Source organism: Alnus glutinosa, chromosome 1, assembly GCF_958979055.1.
Source record: "Alnus glutinosa chromosome 1, dhAlnGlut1.1, whole genome shotgun sequence".
NCBI classification, from domain to species: domain Eukaryota; kingdom Viridiplantae; phylum Streptophyta; class Magnoliopsida; order Fagales; family Betulaceae; genus Alnus; species Alnus glutinosa.
In genome coordinates this window covers 11915606-11935860 of record NC_084886.1, presented here as the reverse complement: position 1 = coordinate 11935860, position 20255 = coordinate 11915606, and the positions used below count along the sequence as shown (strand labels likewise).

Genomic DNA, 20255 nt, shown 5'->3' with positions numbered 1-20255 from the left:
TCAATTTAGAGCTTTCGCTTCACCAGATTTCTTCTTCTTTAGTCAATATTTATCATATATATACCTATGAAAAAGACACTAATATTTAATTATAATTATTGTTTTGTACATTATCCAACAGTCCAAAGTAGATAATTAATCATGTTGTGCGAGTGAAGTCCAATCATGTTATGCGCCGAATCGCCTCATCCTAACAATTAAACAATGTGTTTCGGACATATTGTTAAATATATCCTCCCACCCACATACATAACTATCTTATTATAAGTATGTTTAAAAACGATTATAAATGACTGGCATGGGCATACTATCTTATATGGACTCGTTCTTATGACCAAGTGATCGAGGTTTGCGTGAGTTTAATTTTACCCTGAATCCGAGGGCTATCGTGATCAATGCAATCATGTACGTACAGGTAGAGTCACCACTGCTCGTATCATTAGTTGAGTGGCAGAAGGGGTTGGACTCGGTCAAACAACTAGGGAAATGACTAGCTATTATACAACTAATTAATTATCTATCCCATGAATTAGCTAATTAATTATATATATTCCTTACAATTAATATATGTTCCGGCCATAGCAGATCCAAGGACGTCCTGCACTGCACTCACAAAAAAACTTTATTTCTCTATCTACAAGTTGATGACACCCACTATTAGGACAACTCGTGATAAAGACGAGCAACCAGATCGACCAGCTGAAGCATGCAAGTACTGTTACAGATGATGAAGATAGATAAGAAGCAGCCTGATCGAACAAGTTGTATGACGATAAATCATTTTCTAATCCATTTAATCATGTCCTTTATATTTTTAATATTTGTTATCGACCTCATAAAATCGTATAAATATACATGTAAATCTCCTTTAGAATTCTAACCATTTTTCAAATTGTATGTTTTAATCTTTTAATTAGAATATTAAAGAAATTATGAAATTTATATCATTTTGTATCCACTTAAGTTTTTAAGATATATATATATATATATATAACTAGTAATTTAAGATAGTATCATAGTCCAGAGTCTAAACAATATTCCACATGCAGAAATTTGTTATAATATTAAGTAAATAATTAAATTCGGAACATCCATCAATATCCGCCACCAGGAAAAAAACAAAAAACTATTTGAGAGAGCGAATAAATGACAGATGACCATTTATTCATTGAGAGAGCGAATATTATTAAAGAACAGTAATAACATATACACACGTAATCATCGACATCAATCATCATCATAGATTCATAGTGCGTGTGCTATAGGAAATGAGTGCAAAATGAAACAGAGTTCATATCAATTTGAAATTAATGTTTACAAACTCAGAGGATGCCTACGTACTCTACAGTACTTTTATGATCCTAGACAGCAGGCACGCATAAAATGTGGAAATCGGAGAGAAATGCTCCGATTCAACATATGAACTTTCTTTTTCTTTTTTCTTTTTTCTTTTTCTTTTTTTAATTATTCAATATGTGAACTTCATTGAAAATAACACAAACAATATTTACATGTGCCTCTAAATATGAAAAAGAAAAATTAACATGAAATCCATTAATTCAACCTTATGAAGGTACGTACACTAAACCAATTGCAGCACTATAAATCATGCTAATCACCTCTCAAACCTGTAGAAAGAATAACAACACCTCATGTAATTCATCAAGGTCAAGTGAGACCATGATATACACATTGGGACATTTATTAAGTTCAATTTTAACCAGAAACTTAAACCAATGGATTTGGACCCAACAATATTGTGTTTATAATTTATTTTTGTTGTTATTAGTTGATATGTGATTTATCCTGGGTGAAACTCTAGCACAAATATAACTAAAATATTCGAGACCATATTTACATACGACGAGATCTCAATGTACAATCGCAAGCTGATGATAAGAGACCACTATTGAGACAGGGATAAAGAGAGGGGAAAAAGAAGAAGCAGATATATGCTCATTAGATTTGCCCGCATACATGCGCAGATCCTGCAAAACCCTTTTTTTTTTTGCCGGAGACAGCCTGAAAAAAACTTCGCCACAAACAAAAATGGCCCCATTTGGTTCTTGGAGGAAACATTGGAGTGATTCACAGAAAAAGCATGCAGGTACCCTCCACTCTCAAGGAAAGTCTAAGTTGCATTTGAGAAATTTAGAGGGATCTGCTGATGTTAGGACACTACAAGCTATTTTCTAAGCTATAACAAGATTTACAGGCAGGTAGACCTGTATGCAAATGGTAGTACCTCCTAAAGAGAAGATATCAAGTGTTTATTCCGATAAGACACCTAAAGCATGCCTCAAAACTAGTGATGGCTCTGATTCATCGCAAAGAAAATACTACTTCCAGCTTAGAACTCGATACAGTTGTATCAATTCCTTCACTTACTATACAAATCTGAAAATTCAGTATATACCTTGGTTACTTAGCCACAATCGAGCTGTAATTTGAACTTAACCACTACCAGCCAGGCCCACTAATTGAGCAATTGCATCTTCAAGGTGAGAAATGTGAGTCAAGAACTTATCGTGAAGTTCATTGGCATCGCGATTTTGCTGCCACCGGGAAAGACCATCACCAATAACCTTTAAACCACTCTGCAGCAATTCCACTCCCTCACTAATTCCATCAGGAAGTTTCCTTTTCTTGTTGGATTGATTTTCTTCATCAATCTCCATGCTTTGATGACATCCCACAGCCTCTACATCAATTTCTGAAATCTTTTGAACCGTTTCTTTCAGCATCAGACCTTCCCTTGCAAGCAGCCCAAGCTGCTCTGAGCTTGGTTTGATTGTAAGAAGGGCCATTTCCTTCTCAAGAAATGCCTTCAATTCAGACATAAATCTCTCCTCGTTTGCCTCATTTCCTGACACTGGATCAAATGAAAGAGCTGCAGTCTGGGGCACAAATCTCCAGAGTTGATTGCAAGAAGTTCGGGCAGCAAAATATCCAAATGCTGTAATTGCCAAATGAATTAATGCCCAATGCTGCTCTCTCAGTAGCATGTGATACAATTCCCAGACAGCACTACACTTTGCACTTTTATCACTTTCTGTAATTTCCGTGTGACCAAGTCCTGCCATGAAAAGAGCAAGATTCGGTTTGCATTGATATAATTGAGTATCTGAGGCTGCTGGCCCTGAGATAAAGAGGTTTTCAAGATCCAAGATGACTTCTTCCATCTCATCTGCTGCATATAGGTGCTTCATACTTGAGATGATTCCTAATGTTTCACTCAAAAGCTTACGGTAATGTTCTTTTGTTAGTTGGTCCACCGAATTTCTGTAGTTATTAATAATAGCAACTAGAAACTTCAGGGTCTTCGCATCAATATCAGGCATGCTGAACTGGCTACACAATATGAAAAAATCTCATTTAGTAATCTTGTCAAAAAATTGGAGTGGAAAATTTGTATGAAAAACTATCTGGATTAACAGTGATTTGTACTCAGGATTCCCTTTTTTTGGAAGAACTAACAAATAAGGTTAAAGCACCCCGCCCCCAGTAACTCATGCAGGATAAAATAATATCTTTTGACCCAGAGTTTATTCATATCATCTCAAAGTTTCCTGAAAAACTATTCAAAATGTGCACATTGCTCTTGACAGAAGAACTAATTGGAACATAAAATTGGATGTCTAGTATAAATTTTGGGCCTTTTCCAAAGGCTCGGTAATAAAGTCAAAACTCTAAAATGAAACTGAGCAATTGATCATCATTTAACAGAAACAGTTCATGTCTCATGCTTTTAGGAATCTGATAACTTACACAGATTGCAAGGAGGCAGACAGAGCAAAGACTGGAACACCATATAAACCAGAATTACAAGCTCTCATCAATTTGTCATCAAAACTCTCTAAGAAGCTAAAGTAGTCAGCACAGATTCTCTGAGTAGCAATATTTCTCATTTTCTCTGATAGCAAATTCAGCGGAAACCCTTCCATGAGCAAGGCTACACAGATAACTGATGATAATTGAGATCTGTTGTCATCGACAATGGATCTGTAAACATGGTCAACCATAGATTGTGTACCATAAGTAAGAAACATGCTAATGGATCTTGCCATTTTTCTCATAGCACAACCAGGAATAAAAACTGATTCTGAAGACGCCACCAACTTCAATAATGAGCAAAGTTGATCAATAATGCCATTCACCACACTTATCTCAGCATGACGCACCATAAAACACCAAAGCTCAGTTACAATCTCCCAGCAAAGAAAGTGAGGATGAAATAAATTTTCAAGCAGGAAAGACTCAAATTCCCTCCAAGCAAGACTTGAAGAGAGCACAATCATGAAGGTTTCCAGTGCATACAAAACCGAAGAAAACATAGGCTGCCAATCTATTTCAACAGTTTTTCCAGAACCATATAATTCAGGAATTTGCATGACAAGAATGGAAGAATATACGTCTTCATCAACTAATATGTCCAAAAACCATCCAAGCTTGCCGGTCATTCCACGTTTTACATCTTCGTCAAGATCCAGAGAATATTTTAGTAGATTAAGAAACAATGCAACCCGGCCGAGCAACAATATTCTCGCTCCAGGCATGTCTTCACAACCTACCGAAACAATTTGGTAAATTGGGGTTGTTATTACACAATTATTACTTAAACCTCCATTGTCAGAATTTGAGTAGTTTTCATCAGTGAACAACCAGTCCAGAATTCTTAACTTCAGCTCCAGCTTCACTTGAACTGAATTTAGCAAAGACTTGAGAAAATCCATGGATATTTGCTCCAAAAGCTCTGTTATTACTTCACTGGCAGTTTTCATAAGTTCTTCGTTACTCATTGAAATTTTTAAGGTTGAGATTATCAGGATGCAGAGTGTTATCTCCCTGTATACCAGATATGCTTGGCTTGGATATAGAGAGGATATTTTTACTGCATTAACCAGGTAGAACTTTATTGGAACGAATGTTCTTCTAGCTTCGGTTACAGAAACAGTTTCCTTCAGGGAAGAGGACCAGGCTTTAGCGGCAGATCTCAGAGACTCATTAACCAGTGAAAGAAGATTAAGAATGATATCTGCTACATTCACCTTTACTGCTAAAGTCCCCTTGCCAAGCTGAAGCAAGGTAACCACGCCTTTCCATGAGACATTAAGAATGGTAACCAACCTCCCACCATCATTGGCTGCAAGGATGCCCAATTCACACAGTTTTTCTATTGTACATTTTGTTATGTTACTAACGTGGCTCATATTACTGTCCGCTTCAAAGTCAATGCAGCTTTTCTCTTCCTCTGGATTTCCATCACAGAACTTCCAATTTACAGCTTCAGAATACACTCCGCAGAGTCTTATTACAGCATCTATGACAACCTGTATAACCTTTACTACTTCTGTGCCAAGTGAACCAATTCTCTGCTTACACATAATTAAAGATTGCCTTTAGCAAAACATGTCAAGTAGGTTCTTCAGATAAATATAAACTATATAAACAAACTAGATCTATACGTACTTTTTTAAATTTATAGATAAGTAATTGGCTTTACATCTGTGAGATCGAGACGGAACAAAGGAAAAGGAAAATTTTAAAATACACCCGCATCTGCCCCTAAGATGTCTGAAAAAATGATGTTCAGGTGAATTCTCTTTCAAATCTCGAAGCATAAGAAAATACCCTTTTAAGTTATTAACTTAGACAAGTTTACAAAGATATACATCTAATTTATTAGCTTAGATAAGTTCACAAGACTATGGGTAGCAAACTTTCAAACAAATGTTGATTATCCTCCAATAAATAGTGTTAATAAGCATTTTATATCTTATAACTATGATACTTATGCTCCAGAGTGATACAAAAAAAAAAATATATATATATATATATACACACATTTTGAATCTGAAAGAACTCATTAGACACTTGCAATTCTTTAAAGCTCTCCCTCCCTCTTAACTATGGCAGTTATGCACCACTAATAATATGAAAAAGGGAAAGAGAACAAAAAAAAAAAAAGACATTATAATTCAAAGAACCTCTCCCTTCCTCCCTCCCACTCTCAACAAAGTTTTTTCCTAATCTTTATAAAACACCATATGTAATTAAAAAACCTAATTAAAGTTCTTTTGACTATGGATAGCAAGTTTTGAATCCTCCAACAATCAAAGATTAAACAGTGTATATATCTTATAACTACTGTAGTTATACACCACAAAGGGATATGACGAAAGGGGGAGAAAAGGACACTTTTGAGTCTCAAAATTCATTGGATACTTATTATGTTTAAACCCCCACCCCCCTTCTCTCTATCTCTCCACAAAACTCCACTCAATGAATTTCATCCAGAAACTTTTAAAATACCACATGTAAAAAGAAAAGAAGAAAAACAAAAAAAACTAGTTAAATTTCTTTTTCCCCTGCCTTCTCCTTTTCTAGCTCTCATGAAAATATTAAAATCTTTCATGCGGAAGAATGTCTCCATTCCGCACGACCAGATGTTTTTCAGTCAATTTTCTCTGGTTTGTCCTCAACTGATCCTAGATCATTATGCTACTTATAGATCTACAAATTCAATAAACTTTATTTTATCCTTTCTTAACTTGCCAATCATGAATCCCAACATTCCCATTTCTCCATTTCAACCATACTGTTCTAGTTCTTTCCTTAATTTTCTGATAAGTACCTCTCTCTCTCTCTCTCTCTCTCAATACGGGCAACATCCTCTTCAAGTGCCTATTACTTATGGATGATTGCTACAACTTGATCTTTACAAGTCTAACATTCTCTCTCTAGAGGGAAATGTTACAACACGGCTTTTATATTGGCCATGATTGTGGTATATGACAAAAGAGAACCAAAAAGAACAAATTCTTAAATAAAAAAACAAAAGAAATGGGGACTACCTTTTTCTTAGAAAACACAACCTCACACTCTCATACAGGATTGAACCCGTGGCCTCACCTTTAATCCCTTGTGTATAGGAGAGAAAGTCTTATTTTGTCAAAGCAGGAATACAACTAAAAATTAAAGAACAAAAAAATTCTCATAAGCGAATATGAATCACAAGCAAATTTTTTTTTTTTTTTTTTTTTTTTTTTTTTTTTTTTTTTTTTTTTTAATTTAAGCTACTAGTGCAAGATATAGATTGCCACTATCTCCAAAAATTGTAATAATATCTTAGCGATTAGCATCAAGAAAATAGTGCAATTATTCAGTACCTTAACCTCTGATATTGAACCTTTTGTTAAATTTAACTGTTCTGAGATATATTTCTCTACAATATCCATCAACAGTTTGTCATCCGAAACGGGGTATCTTGCCAATGCCAAAACACTAGCAGCAGAGAAGCTAAACAAATCCAAAAGCAGCTGCATAAGATAAGTTCATAATGTCAAAGAAAGTTTCATAAAAATAGGACAGTTGACACATAATGTCCGCAGAGAGATGATCAAACTAATAAGTCATAACAGAGACTGGAAAAGTTTTAAAAATAAAAGCAAAATGGTATCCATCTATGGGAGTACAAACACTGCACTATAAGAGAAAACTTGTATGCAAGAAAGTTTCCAGAGTAAAAAAGGGATTCATCACAGACAAAAACTTCGAAACATCTTGAGAAGGACAGGAGATTAACTCATTAAGCAGATACAAACCATCAAAAACAAGAATTTATGCTAGATGCTAAAGTGTACCAGTGAGCTGTTAGCAACAAATCTCTGTAAATCTTGATATGTAGCATTTTTCACCCAAAATCATTATGTAAAAAGAATGCCCATATAGGAGTCACCATCCTACATGAATACAGTAGCCTGACATAATAATCTTAGGATAACTATATATTTTTAGGCCAATGTTGTACGGTAAATCTCAACAAGTCAATGATGCAAACAGGATAAAAGCTCCATGTCAATATATCGGTTACCCCATCTGCATCATTCGATTAATATAAGAAAACTTCCTTAAATGTTCTGAGCGAAACTTTCCAGAAGTTCTGGAGGTGTCCAACTCTAGTTGGCTAATAACAGGTTCTCAATCAAACTTGTACCTACATTTTCTGAAATTAACAAGTCAATAATATCTTTATGAAATAGGATTGTATCAATTTTTTTTTCTTTTTATTGATTTTGATAGGTAATAAAAAAAAAAAAAAAAAATTATTAGACAGAGGAAAAACCTCGTGTACACAAGATGTATACAGGACATTCACCTAAAGATTACAATCTCAAATTCAAATGATTAAGAAAGTCTAAATAAGAAGTAGGAATACTGCCAGTCATCAAATCATACTATGAATCTAGGAATAAACTCATTTCTTGGAAGGTCAACATCACTAAAGGTCTGGATGTTCCTTTCCTTCCCAAAAGTCCAGAGGGTGCAAAAGGGGAGAGTGTTCCAAATAACTGATTCTGTGTCGATCAAGTAAATTGTACAAAGAATGAGAAGGGGATGAAAGAGTTCAAGAGCAGAAACCTCGCATCTAATTTTTTGTAGCTAGAATTTAGTTATTAAATTATTTGTAATTTTTATTAATATTAGGAAGTTGTATGAAAGAATACTAATCAGTATCACAGTTCAGAAAATCATATAATTGCATACGTAGACCTTGACTGCTCTTAAGAGTGATGCTTCAAATTCAATTATGTACACACTGAATTATGCTTATATAATTATAACACCAACAGAAACTTCATCTTTAATTAGACATACCTTATAAAAATTTGAAGGATTAGGAACAAGATGTTTTTAGTCATATATCACACATATTGATTTCATAGAACATTGTGAGAACTTATCGAAATATGAGCAATCAAAAGACTAACAAATACTACAGAAACCAATTTTCTCAAGACTGAACACAAATCAGAATAGTCTTTTTGACCCTTTTAAGTACTACTTGGACTGAGGAACAATAGAAAATGATGAATATTGGAACATGGTACTTCTACTTGCACATTTTCAGAGAAGTTTCGCCCTCAATCCCTTGATGAGGACAAATCCCCGCTCAAGAGAACCCGTCAGATTAACATTCAAGACTATGGATAGAAAATCAAATGAAACTGAATTAGCAACTTTCCATCTATCTTAGCCCGACTCTAGTATCATTTACCTGAAAAAATATGTCACAATGCTCCTCTTCTTGAGATTCCTCAGTTGACATAAGAGTCATCTTCAGATGCTTTCCACACCATATGCTTGCCTAATTATAGTGCTCAATATATCAAATACCACAGCATCCCAATATGGTTAAGAAACTGATCTACGTGCTTCTGTGCAAGCACACAGATATAATGAAAAATGGAATGAAAATTGCACATGAACATATATACCTTGGTCCCAAGAGCAAGAAATTGTGATAAACAGCCAGATATATCCAATTCGAGGTATTTTACAGCACACTGTAAAATGCCTTTGTTTAGCAAGCACTGGGATACATCCAAACAAGTGAAGTCTTCCCAAAATGCCAATCTTGTTGTCAAGGTTAAAACAATGCATATCATAAAGAGCTGACATTGACTGTTTGCAAACTGAAAGTGGTTGTGGGTCATTTATCATTAACCTCAAATATGCAGATGAGAAATAAGGAACATTAGCAAACAACTATCTCTTATCTTCTCCTTTCAGCAGAAAGAGTTAGAACAAGTAGCTCACATAAAGTACATATTCAAATTATAAACATAATGACTCGCAGGATAGGCACTTAAAATGTCTATAGAAGTCATTGATCTAGTACACAAGAAACTTCAATCAATCCGAACCACATAGATAATTGAAAAAGAATATCCTCAAAGTTGATGCTGACAGCATGAACTTGTTCATACTCATAATAAGTAACTCCTATGAAGAAGTAATTATAAAAAATTTTACCCTCACAATATTGCATGTAGAGCAAATGGGCTTTGGGAGGAAAGCAGCCCCTTTAGAATAATCATTAAATGAATATTTTTAAACTTTTTTCTTCTTAGAGTATTCTTTAGTCTTTACTGCACATGACCAAACCATCTTAACAAACTTTATCCTAAAAGGTCACATTTGAGTGCTACGTTTCTGAGAAATGACAGATGCATCCATTTCTAATTCCATGAATTATTGTATTTCCTAATCATCCATCTAAACATTCACTTTCCAAATTAAGTTTTATGAACTTTCTTGTATGCTAATTACCTACACTGTATAGCAGGCCTAATATCCATTTCATGAATTCAGCCTCTAATTTGATAGGTATGAGCAATTTGTTGTGAAGAAATCTCTCTCTCTCTGCTCGGCCAAATTACATTTTGATATAATATGCATTGCTAAGAAAAAACTATTAATTACCGCTGGAATAGTTATAGATACTACAGAGTTTGCTTTCTCTATGCGGATCAAGAGCAAGATGCACAGATTCTAACTGATATACAACAAAATAAATGAAATGGACAAGACATGAATGGACATTGGACTGGATACTGTGAGGCATTCTATAAGGGAAGCCAGGTCGGATTGATCTGATATTTCTAAGTCCCGGAGCTTGTTTAGTAGTTGAACACGAATCTCCACAACCTGTAAGAAACAATGTTCAACTTATCGATGTATCACAAATTTACAAGATTGCATAGGAGAAACTTTTTTCCAAACTAATTCAATTATAGAACACAAACTTATGAATATAAAAAAATTCGGTAACCAAAATTTAAAAATGAAAGGAAAAGAGAATCTTCCACATATTGAATCATAAATAACATCAAGCAAAAACAACGGATTAAAAAGTCTTGTAGCAAATCCAGTCAGCTAATAATTTCATATATTTTCACGTCCTCGATAATAAACAGTTCTAAACTCAAACGTTTCAGCTTCTCTAATGCTTTCCTAAATTTTCAAGGTAACCAAAGAGTGAATTGAATAATTTTGGCCAAATCATGAATTTAAAACCTGTACCAAATTAATGCTCAGAGAGGCTAACAATCTGGCAAAAAGCAAGGCAAAATAGCATAAAATCCTCAACTCCATGAATTAGCAGCCAAAACAACAATTTATAAGGTTCACAAAAATTAACCGAAACGACGAAACATTTATCAAAACCAGAACACAATTTGCAAACACCATTCCTCATAAATGCATAAAATGCTTACGGATTGTTAAAAATAGATCGAAATTTCTTTTCTTTCTTTTTTAAATTAAAAAAAAAAAAATGAAAATGGAGGTTCGAATTGAACGGGGAAGCTTTGGAATAAGCTTACATCCGAGGATTTGATAGCTTCTAGTATGCTCTGCAAGTCGCTGCTCAAGTCCTCCTTCTCCATCTCTCTCTCTCTCTCTCTGATTTTCCCTCTCCTCGGATTTTCTTTTGGCTCGCCTTCCCGCCTTTGACAAGCTAAAATAAAAGTAGTAGTGAGCGTAAACGCAATTTAGAGTTTCGCCCCTTCATATTTGTATTTCCTCATTCTGGCCCCCCCTTTTTTCTATTTTTATTCAGAGCATGAACCCCGCCGAAAATCCTTCATTCTTATTTCTTCCCACTCAACAATCGTGTATTTTTGTTATTTCATTTTGGTACAAAAAGCCCAGAGGATCAAACCACCACGTAACGCATGCTTGCCACCTGCCATATAATTTTGATAGTAATTAATGCACAAATTCAAAAGCATAATAATTTTCTGAATTTATTGTATTGCGGGCTCGCCTCGTTGAGGGTTTGGTTTATCTAAGCCCATGCCATTTTGCTTTGGCATTGGTGTATGCATGTATATATGGAATTTAAAATTAAAAAAAAAAAAAGAAAAAAAAAGAAAAAAGAAGAAGCTCAACACTCAATTTTTCTGATTGATCGAGATTCCTCGCAATATGTAGCATTCAGTCTACTTGATTCAACTTCACTTGTTACAGCCAGCCTTTCTTTTTTCTTTTTTGGTCAATTGTTACAGCCTTCTATGAAAGAACACAAATTGAGTTTATAAAACATAAAACACCGAAACTTGACCAAGGGATGGAAAAGAAAGGAAGTACATACATACTTAATTACTTACATATAGATTTTCGAGATTTAAATAATTTAATTATCCAAATAACTAGCCATTATAACAAATAAAATTCACATGTTCATATAAATTTTGGGCAACCGCCCTCAAATAAATAGGGGCATAAAAACGGATTAGGATCTTTTATAAATTTTTTTAAATTGTAGTTTATCAAATTATATGAATTTAAGTCGTTTCATGAATTGAATGGCGCAAAAAATGATACATATTAAAAATGTGAATTGAGTATACTTTTTTTCAAGTTCTTAAACTTTATATTGTATAAAAGTTTTGAGCAAAAAATTTGTCTTTTGGTTTACTAAAAAATTAGCGTCTCTTCAAACATGAAGAACAAGCTCTTTGGAATATTTTTTTTGTTACCTCGATAACATATCATATTTTTAAGGGATAATTGCACCGTTGGTCCCTGTGGTATGTCATAATTATTTTTCACTCCCTATAGTTTAAAAAGTACATGGGAGGTTCTTGTGGTATGCAATAATTACAAATCGATCCCTAGCGTCAAATTCTGTTAAAATTTTTAACAGATTCTGTCAAATGCCACGTCAGCGACACGTGTCCATCTTAATAAAAAAATATAAATTTATTAAAAATTAAATAAAAATACTTATTTTTTTTTTTTTTTAAAAAAAAAAAAAAAAAAAAAAGAAGAAGCTGAAAGGGTGGCTAGGCCACCCCTAGGCCACTGGGGGTGGCTTTGAGCCACCCCCGGCCACTGGGGGTGGCCGCGCGCCACCCCTGGCAAGAGGCTGGGGGCGGCCAAGCCACCCTCAAAGGGGTGGCCTGGCCACCCTTTCAGCTTTTTTTTTTTTTTGTTTTTATGTTTTTTTTTTTTGATTTTTTTTTTTAAAAAAAAAAAAATAAGTATTTTTATTTATTTTTTAATAAATTTATATTTTTTTATTAAGATGGACACGTGTCGCCATACTATTGGTGACACGTGTCGCTGCCGTGATATTTAATGGAATCTGTTAAAAATTTTAACAGAATTTGACGCCAGGGATCGATTTGTAATTATTGCATACCACAAGAACCTCCCATGCATTTTTTAAACATAGGGAGTGAAAAATAATTATGACATACCACAGGGACCAACGGTGTAATTATCCCTATTTTTAATATATAGCATTTTTCACGCTGTTCGATGTAACGAACCGCATGAATTCATATAATTTGAGAATTTAAAATTTGTTTGAAATGATCGAGGATCTTAATCCCATTAAAATTCGGATTAATTAAGATCCTCTACAATTATTTGTCTGAATTTGAGAGAATTCAAATAATTATAAATTATTTTGATCCTAAAAGTTCTATCACCAAAAATTGCAATCTAATGGTTAAATCACTATTTTTTTCTAAAATTGTTAGGTGTATCAAATTTTTTTACTAAGATATGGGTACCAAATGATGTGGAGCTTATTCATTGGATACGATCAAAACAATTAATAAAAAGAAATGCTACAAGTACCAATGAATAAACTCCACATCATTTGATACACATCTTTTAATAAAAAAATTTGATACACCTAACATTTCTCATATGATAAAGTTCCATCTCAAGACATCTGTTCGTACAGCTACAAATTGATCGATGCATATCCAAACTTTATTCTCTTGTGCTATGATTTTCGCTCGGTTACAGTGCAAGGGACACAACCACAACACCTACAAGTACGATAAAACACCAGACATACAGGTAGAAGGACACAGCATAGAACTATCTTTCTAGTTAGAGCCTGGTGAACTCTTCCTCGCTTTCCAAGGTATGCCTTGGACACCGGCGCCATCACCACCGAACCCTCTACCGCCAACACCACCACTAGGTCCACCACTGCCACCACCAAAGCCATAGCCACTACCGCCACCACTCCCACCCCCGAAACCACCTCCACCTCCACCGCCTCCGCCTCCTCCTCCTCCACCTCCACCTCTGCCACTGCTACCCCGGCCAGAGCCGCTGCCTGAACCAAACCCGAACCCAGCACGTCCACCAGGATCTGTGCCACCACCTCCGCCTCCGCCTCCACCGCCACCACCACCGAAGAAAGGAGACATTGGAGTAGAAGGCTGTCTCTGAGAAGGTGGTGGAGGGCATATAGACTGGACACAGAAAGTGAAACTTATCAAAAGTAAGAAAGCCGAGCAGAGAAAAACCAAACGAGCCATGTGAATGTCTGAAGGCTTTGGCTTCTAGCAAAACATATCTTTTGGGTGGCATAGCATGAGCTATACTTATACTAGCTAGTATGGAGAGGTTTTAGCCCGTGAACTATATTGGATCCTGTTTCTCGATGTTTACTGTATACATGCAATTTGAGAAATACATTATATGTATCATATATTGCCAAGAATGTTTACTGTATACATACAATATATGTACTTGTCTTTTCTATGAAGAACATTTTGTATGGACTTCAAGCTTACAGATCTTATCCTACCAAGCAAGAGAGAGTGCTTTTGAAGCTTCTTTTCCTTAATTTTCTTTTCTTTTTTTTGTTTGTTTGTTCTTTCCCCTTTCGATCCCATCTCTTCCAAGTTCCAAGTCAACAAACTTTTCTTGATTAAAGGCGCATATTTTGGGTTACCACTCGTCTAGACATCATATGATGGTCTTGGAATACGTACTCATTAATTCTTGGTCGCTTCGGATATTCTCAGCGGTGGTAGATCTACCAAGGCCCCGAATAGATCCACGATCACTTTTCTGTTTAATGGTAGCTTGCTTGAATGACTTGTACTCTTTGAATTGAATCGAACATTTCTTGCAAAAAAGAGAGAGAGAGAGAGCATTTGGAAACGAAAAATGATAAATGTACATCGCCGCATGTACAACAAGTATACAATACCCCTCTTACATGAGGTGGGTTCCACACACATGCAAATAAGAATGTCATAACTATTCGTCTATTCCTCTCTTCTGTGTGTTTCTTTAATTAACTGAAAAACATAATACTACTATTTACACACAGAAGAGAGTAATACTATATATGACGTCCGCGGATACAGTCTATGCCCTTCGGTTCATGATGATGATGACATCATGTATAATGTACATTCTATAAATTAATGGTGATTTTTTCTCTTTTTATCTAGTTTTTACTTTCTTTCGTTTTTTTTTTCTTGACAAACGGAATGAATAACTGCCAACTGGTCATGACAGTGTAGTCAGGCAAAGATACACTGTTGCACAGTGCGAGCCGTACATGTGGTCGCCATGCAAAAATGAAATGCATGCAGTAGATACTCTCATTTACTGCATTATATACATCAGCGCAAGAAATTGATATGTAATCAAACAGTGACACTGAGACTGTTCATGAGGAAAGTTTAGTTTTGAGAATGCGTGGAAAGCTTGTCCATGGCACGATGCATAGGCAACTGGCTTTCTTACGCTGTTTAGTTTGATCAGAAACTGGAATATCCAGTAGTGTGCACCTTGTTATACCCGAACAAGGGTACGTAACATTTTTTATTTTCCCTTCCTTTAGTTTCATTTGCTTAATTGCCTAGATGGAGTAACGATCGAGTAAGCTTTTGGCAACACTTAATTAACATAAAAAAGCCAGCAACTGAAGCATGTAACTCTCAAATAAACGACAGCTACATTTAGCAATAAAACATGAAAATGGGAAACACAGCAACAGATACAAACTGACAATCATCGGACCCTCTCATAGGAGGCACGCCTAACGACCACGTACAGTTAAGGGTACCATAAAACCCAACATAAAACACATGCATTAAGCAAAAAATGGGGTAACTTAAGGACGTGGGAACAGGCCACCACCAACTCCACCACCAGCAGCACCACCCAGACCACCGGCACCACTCGCGCCGCCAACTCCACCACCTAGTCCACCGGCGCCGCCACCTAGACCACCTGCACCGCCAAGACCACTAGCACCCCCAATGCCACCTAGACCACCTGCACCGCCAAGACCACTAGCACCCCCAATGCCACCTATCCCACCAACCCCACCAAGTCCACCAACTTTGCCAATTCCTCCACCAAGGCCACCGAGGATTGGCAGCACACCACCAATGCCGGCATAGCCACCCAACCCGGCAAAGCCACCAACACCACCGTAAATAAAATTCTTCTTGTCACCGAGGCCCGTGCCACTAGGTGACTCTGCCTCTGGTGCACTAGCATGCACTGGTAGTATTTGCTCGCTTGGCATCTTACGTGCATTTGCATGTACTACCACTAAAACAAACAGAAAAATCACACACCACTTCGCCATCTCTCTCTCTCTCTCTCTCTCTCTCTCTCTCGGTACATCTGACTTGGTGTTGCATGGGACCTTTATATAGGAGCGTAAGCGGTGGGGGACGGTTGCGAGTAATAAAGGGTTGAAGTAAATGGGAATGAGACTTTGCTCTCGAGCAATCTCGAGAATGGAAATTCTTTGAATTTGGAATCAGAGTTAGGTGGAATCAAAAGAAGCGAAATTTAAGGAACTCGTGTCAGTGATCATTCAAGTGTGTTTCCAAACTTTTTCATGGTGACTTGTGCAACGTATCTAAGACGGCCCCGAATTCTTCTTATATATATATATATATATATATATATATATATATGGTTTAAGGTTTCTGGGATCGGGTACCAATATATAGAATCCGAAAGAATTTTGTTAATATATTATATGGTTTAAGCAGCATGCTGTATGCATAACCTGCTTCCTTTGGAGAAAAAAGAAATAATAACTTGGTGCCGTTTTCGTATACTCCTCGCGCGTTCTAATTTCAGTATAATTAGGCAATGAAACTAGCGAAGTGCGGAAGTGGGAGCAATAATATTTAAGTTTTGAAGGGTTATAATGTAGTAAGAGGATCATCCATATAAATAGAAGACTAATTAGTAATAATAATCTCAAAGGACAATAAATATTTTATCTAGTAGTAACAAGAACTAACCACGATAATATATATATATATATAGTTCTCTCTACCTCCAAATAAATAAATAAAGATATTTGTTGAGGGAGACATCTAAAGGAGATTCATATTGTTAGACTTGCGAGATTCAAGTCAATGTAGATATTAATTTGTTGATGTGTGTGACTAGCTTGACCCATCAAGTTGGTAATGGTATGGCCCGGCCAACAAAAATTACTCCTTCTTGGAGAAGGCCAAGGATTTCTTTTATGGCCTGACTTGTATTTAGTCTTTGGTAGCTGACTTAATGTTCTATAAAAAATAAAAAATAAAGGGTGAAGCACTCTTACTTTCGTATATTGAGAAAAAAACATAGCGCCGCAACAAAAGTGCAACAGAGTTGCTGTTTGTCCCAACAAAAGAGAGCAATTTTGTTTTCTCCTTTAATTTGTGGAATAATCACTTTTGTTCGTGTGAAAGTGAGGTTTGATGTATTGGTGTTATAATATAAATTAAATTATTAGATTTACTATTTTCAATTAGCTTAAATTTTTAGGATAAATGGTAATTAAACATAGTATCAAAGTAAAGGTCCTAAGTTCGAATTTTGTTTATATCATTCACCTTTGATTTCAATTAAATATTTCACGTGAGGGGGAGTATTAGAATATAAATTAAAGTATTGAATTCATCCATTTGTATCAGCTTAATTAAGCTTTTGGAATATATTCCAAAAGCTTAATTAAGCTGAGTGATTTTCTCTTCACTATTTTGTATTCCATCTCTAATAATCAATTTCTTCGTGATCACCCGCCTGTGAACGACTGAACGTACCTCACATTAAGGGCATTGCATAAATTCCTTGTGTCCTTATGTGTAATTCTTTGTTTCCAGAAGCAATCTTCCAAAAAGGGCACTACGTACCTACACTACATTGACTATATCAAGCGTAATGACGCTCTATAGTATGGAAAACAACATTGAAGATGGTTGGATTAGAGCCACCGAAAAGAAGCTTCACCATGGTGCTCGATATGGGCGTGCGTGGTACCCCGACAATTAAGGAAATTAAAGCTTGGTAGACACCTAAACAGAAACTGCAACAAGATTCGGGATACTCCAAAGGCAAATATAAGGTACTAGCTTTGGACATCAAGTAAAGAAGTAGAGGGGAAGCCAACAATTTGATGTGTGGCCCAAAAAAAGGCTGTGGATGGGGCAGTGCATGCTACGGCCTACATGTGCACACCGGGTGGTGCGTGCATGGTGAATATGCGCCTGAGCGGGTGGTGTCGACAGGAATTGTAGACACTGGTGTTGCTGGATACTTCAGGGACAGATTTAGGGGGGCCGATATAGCTGACCATGCCCCCCCTCCCTCAATTCGAAAAAAGAAAAAGAAAAATTAGGTAAAATATAAAAATTTAGCTTATTGGTTCCTACCAACAATTTGTTTAGCTGCTGACCAGCCCTTGTCCATAAGGGTTTCTGGCTCCGTCCTTGGCCTGAAAGAGAGGCGTGTGGGCGATGCAGAAGGGTAGAGCACGCGCAGTAAAACTGGCTTCAAAGTTGTAGAAGAAAATAAGAAAAAAATGAAAGGATAAAAGGGAAAGAGGGAAGAGGAGAGGAGGAGGGACCCGCTCAGCGTTGATCGAGCAAGGGAAGACAAGGAAAAATTTGGAGAAACACTCGCAGGAGGCCAGAAAACACTGCAAGAGTCCGAGTTGATACAATGCACCTAATTCTCAAGGGATAAATAATTTGATAGTCGAAAAATAAAATATACTGATACTAAGAGCCAAGTACATCTGAAGATCACCAAAAGTCTATGGATAACTGGGATATTCTAGATTTTCTTATGGTAATTGTACGGTGGATTTCTTAAATTTACTTTTTAAAACTAATTAATTTGATCCTTTTGTACATTCACTCTAAATTACCATTTGTGATCCTTGGGCCCTCAAAATTAAGAGATCTTCTAAATCTCATAAATAACAAAAAGTTAACTCTTTAGTCTAAAATTAATGGCCTAGTATTTTAAATTGATTTTGGAAATCAAGAGGATCTTAATTAATCACTAACAAATGGAGATGAGGATCTTCTATTCTTATGGAAACTCGATCTACCATAGTTTTTTTAATATCTTAATCATTATTTTTAAATCTGCTAAATCAGCATGTACAACTAATGTATTGTAAGAGCTAGCACTAGTAATAGGCTCCCTAAATTCAATTTTCTTACCTAAATGTAAAAAAAAAACTCCTAAAAAACCACATGTAAACAGATTCTGTTTGTGTTCCCAAAATCAAAGGAAACCCAAGTGAACCAAAAAAAAAAATTGGACTTTTTCTATCATCTCTATTCCCGGTAGCATTTATTTGGATAATATTTAAATGGCTTTCTCTTTTTCTCTTTTTTTGATAGTATTTATTTAAAAAATATTTAAATGTTATATGGAAATGATAAGGGAAGCTATTGTATAAGGAAAATTATTGTGGAGTTTATTTAAATATGAAAGCAAAAAATAGATTCGTTTTCTAAATTTATGGAAAATCTAAAAGAGGTTGCTGCTAGTGCTATAAAAAATCCAGAATGTGGATTTAGCCTAAGAAATCTAGATGATCCTATATAAACTGGGATTAATGGATCATGATATATATTGTAGATTAAGATTTGGAAGAAAATTAAATAAATACTTGATGAGAATGCAAAATGTCATATTTTTCTCCCTTAATGTCTCTTTTATACTTATTTGGTGCCTAAATGTATTCATTATTCTTTTATTTTGATTTAGGATGTAAATGGAGGCGTTAAATGCAAAACAAAGCTAATTGGACGATTTTAGACAGTTTCGACATCGCCTCGTAACCTAGGCATAACTCTCTCATCCAAGCTCCGATTGAGATAATTCAAGATGCTATGGAACACCAAGAAAAAGCTCTACAACTTTCATGTTTTGAGTTTTGAGAGATATTGAATGCATTAAGGTCGAAATCAGGCTTGAAGCTGCTGCACCTACACTATTGACGTTCTGGAGTGTTACTTAGCATGAAAATTTAATACGTGGTTTATTTGCGGAAGTTTTTAGATTTGGTGCACGAAATTCTAGCTGAAATTACTACATTCCTAGTTATATTAGGACTTTATTTTATTTATAATATTTTCCTTAATTAGTCAAATTTGAATATTATTATTTGGGAAAACTTCAATTTACCCCCATGAAGTTGTCACTGATTTGCAATTCTATCACCAATGTTTCAATTTTGTTAATTGCACCCCATTAAGTTTCAGAAATTTTCAATTTAAGGATTCCGTCTAAAGAGATGGAAGTGACCCCACGTGCCTCACACATGCCTTTTTTAAAAAAAAGTAGACAAAAATGCCCTCATTTGTTACAAAAATGCATCGTTT

At 35.6% G+C, this 20255-nt stretch overlaps 2 protein-coding genes across 3 annotated transcripts; both read right to left on the bottom strand.

The window, feature by feature from the left end:
* Nucleotides 1-1949: 1949 nt before the first annotated feature.
* LOC133858529 (uncharacterized) lies at nt 1950-11267 on the bottom strand. 2 transcript variants are annotated; one of them, XM_062294006.1, is made up of 7 exons: nt 11169-11267; nt 10399-10491; nt 9279-9413; nt 9059-9148; nt 7170-7319; nt 3769-5372; nt 1950-3351 (listed from the first exon to the last, which is right to left on the bottom strand). In XM_062294006.1, the coding sequence occupies exons 1-7, from the start codon at nt 11229-11231 to the stop codon at nt 2454-2456; spliced, it is 3033 nt and encodes a 1010-aa protein (XP_062149990.1). In that variant the 5' UTR covers nt 11232-11267; the 3' UTR covers nt 1950-2453. The 2 variants fall into 2 exon arrangements, with proteins under 2 accessions (XP_062149990.1, XP_062149991.1); XM_062294007.1 differs by lacking the exon at nt 11169-11267 and having other exon boundaries at nt 9279-9417; nt 10399-10489.
* Nucleotides 11268-15727: 4460 nt separating this feature from the next.
* LOC133870066 (glycine-rich protein 23) lies at nt 15728-16147 on the bottom strand. Its single transcript, XM_062307143.1, has one exon. It carries the CDS (start codon nt 16145-16147, stop codon nt 15728-15730), a length of 420 nt encoding a protein of 139 aa, XP_062163127.1.
* Between the last annotated feature and the right edge of the window lie 4108 nt (nt 16148-20255).

Coding starts and splice junctions, on each gene's coding strand:
- LOC133858529 (XM_062294006.1), bottom strand. CDS start 11,231: ATGGAGAAGGAGGACTTGAGCAGCGACTTGCAGAGCATACTAGAAGCT. Junction 9,149..9,278: donor TTCTTGCTCTTGGGACCAAG/GTATATATGTTC, acceptor CACTATAATTAG/GCAAGCATATGGTGTGGAAA. Junction 7,320..9,058: donor ATTGTGACATATTTTTTCAG/GTAAATGATACT, acceptor TATCTTATGCAG/CTGCTTTTGGATTTGTTTAG.
- LOC133870066 (XM_062307143.1), bottom strand. CDS start 16,147: ATGCCAAGCGAGCAAATACTACCAGTGCATGCTAGTGCACCAGAGGCA.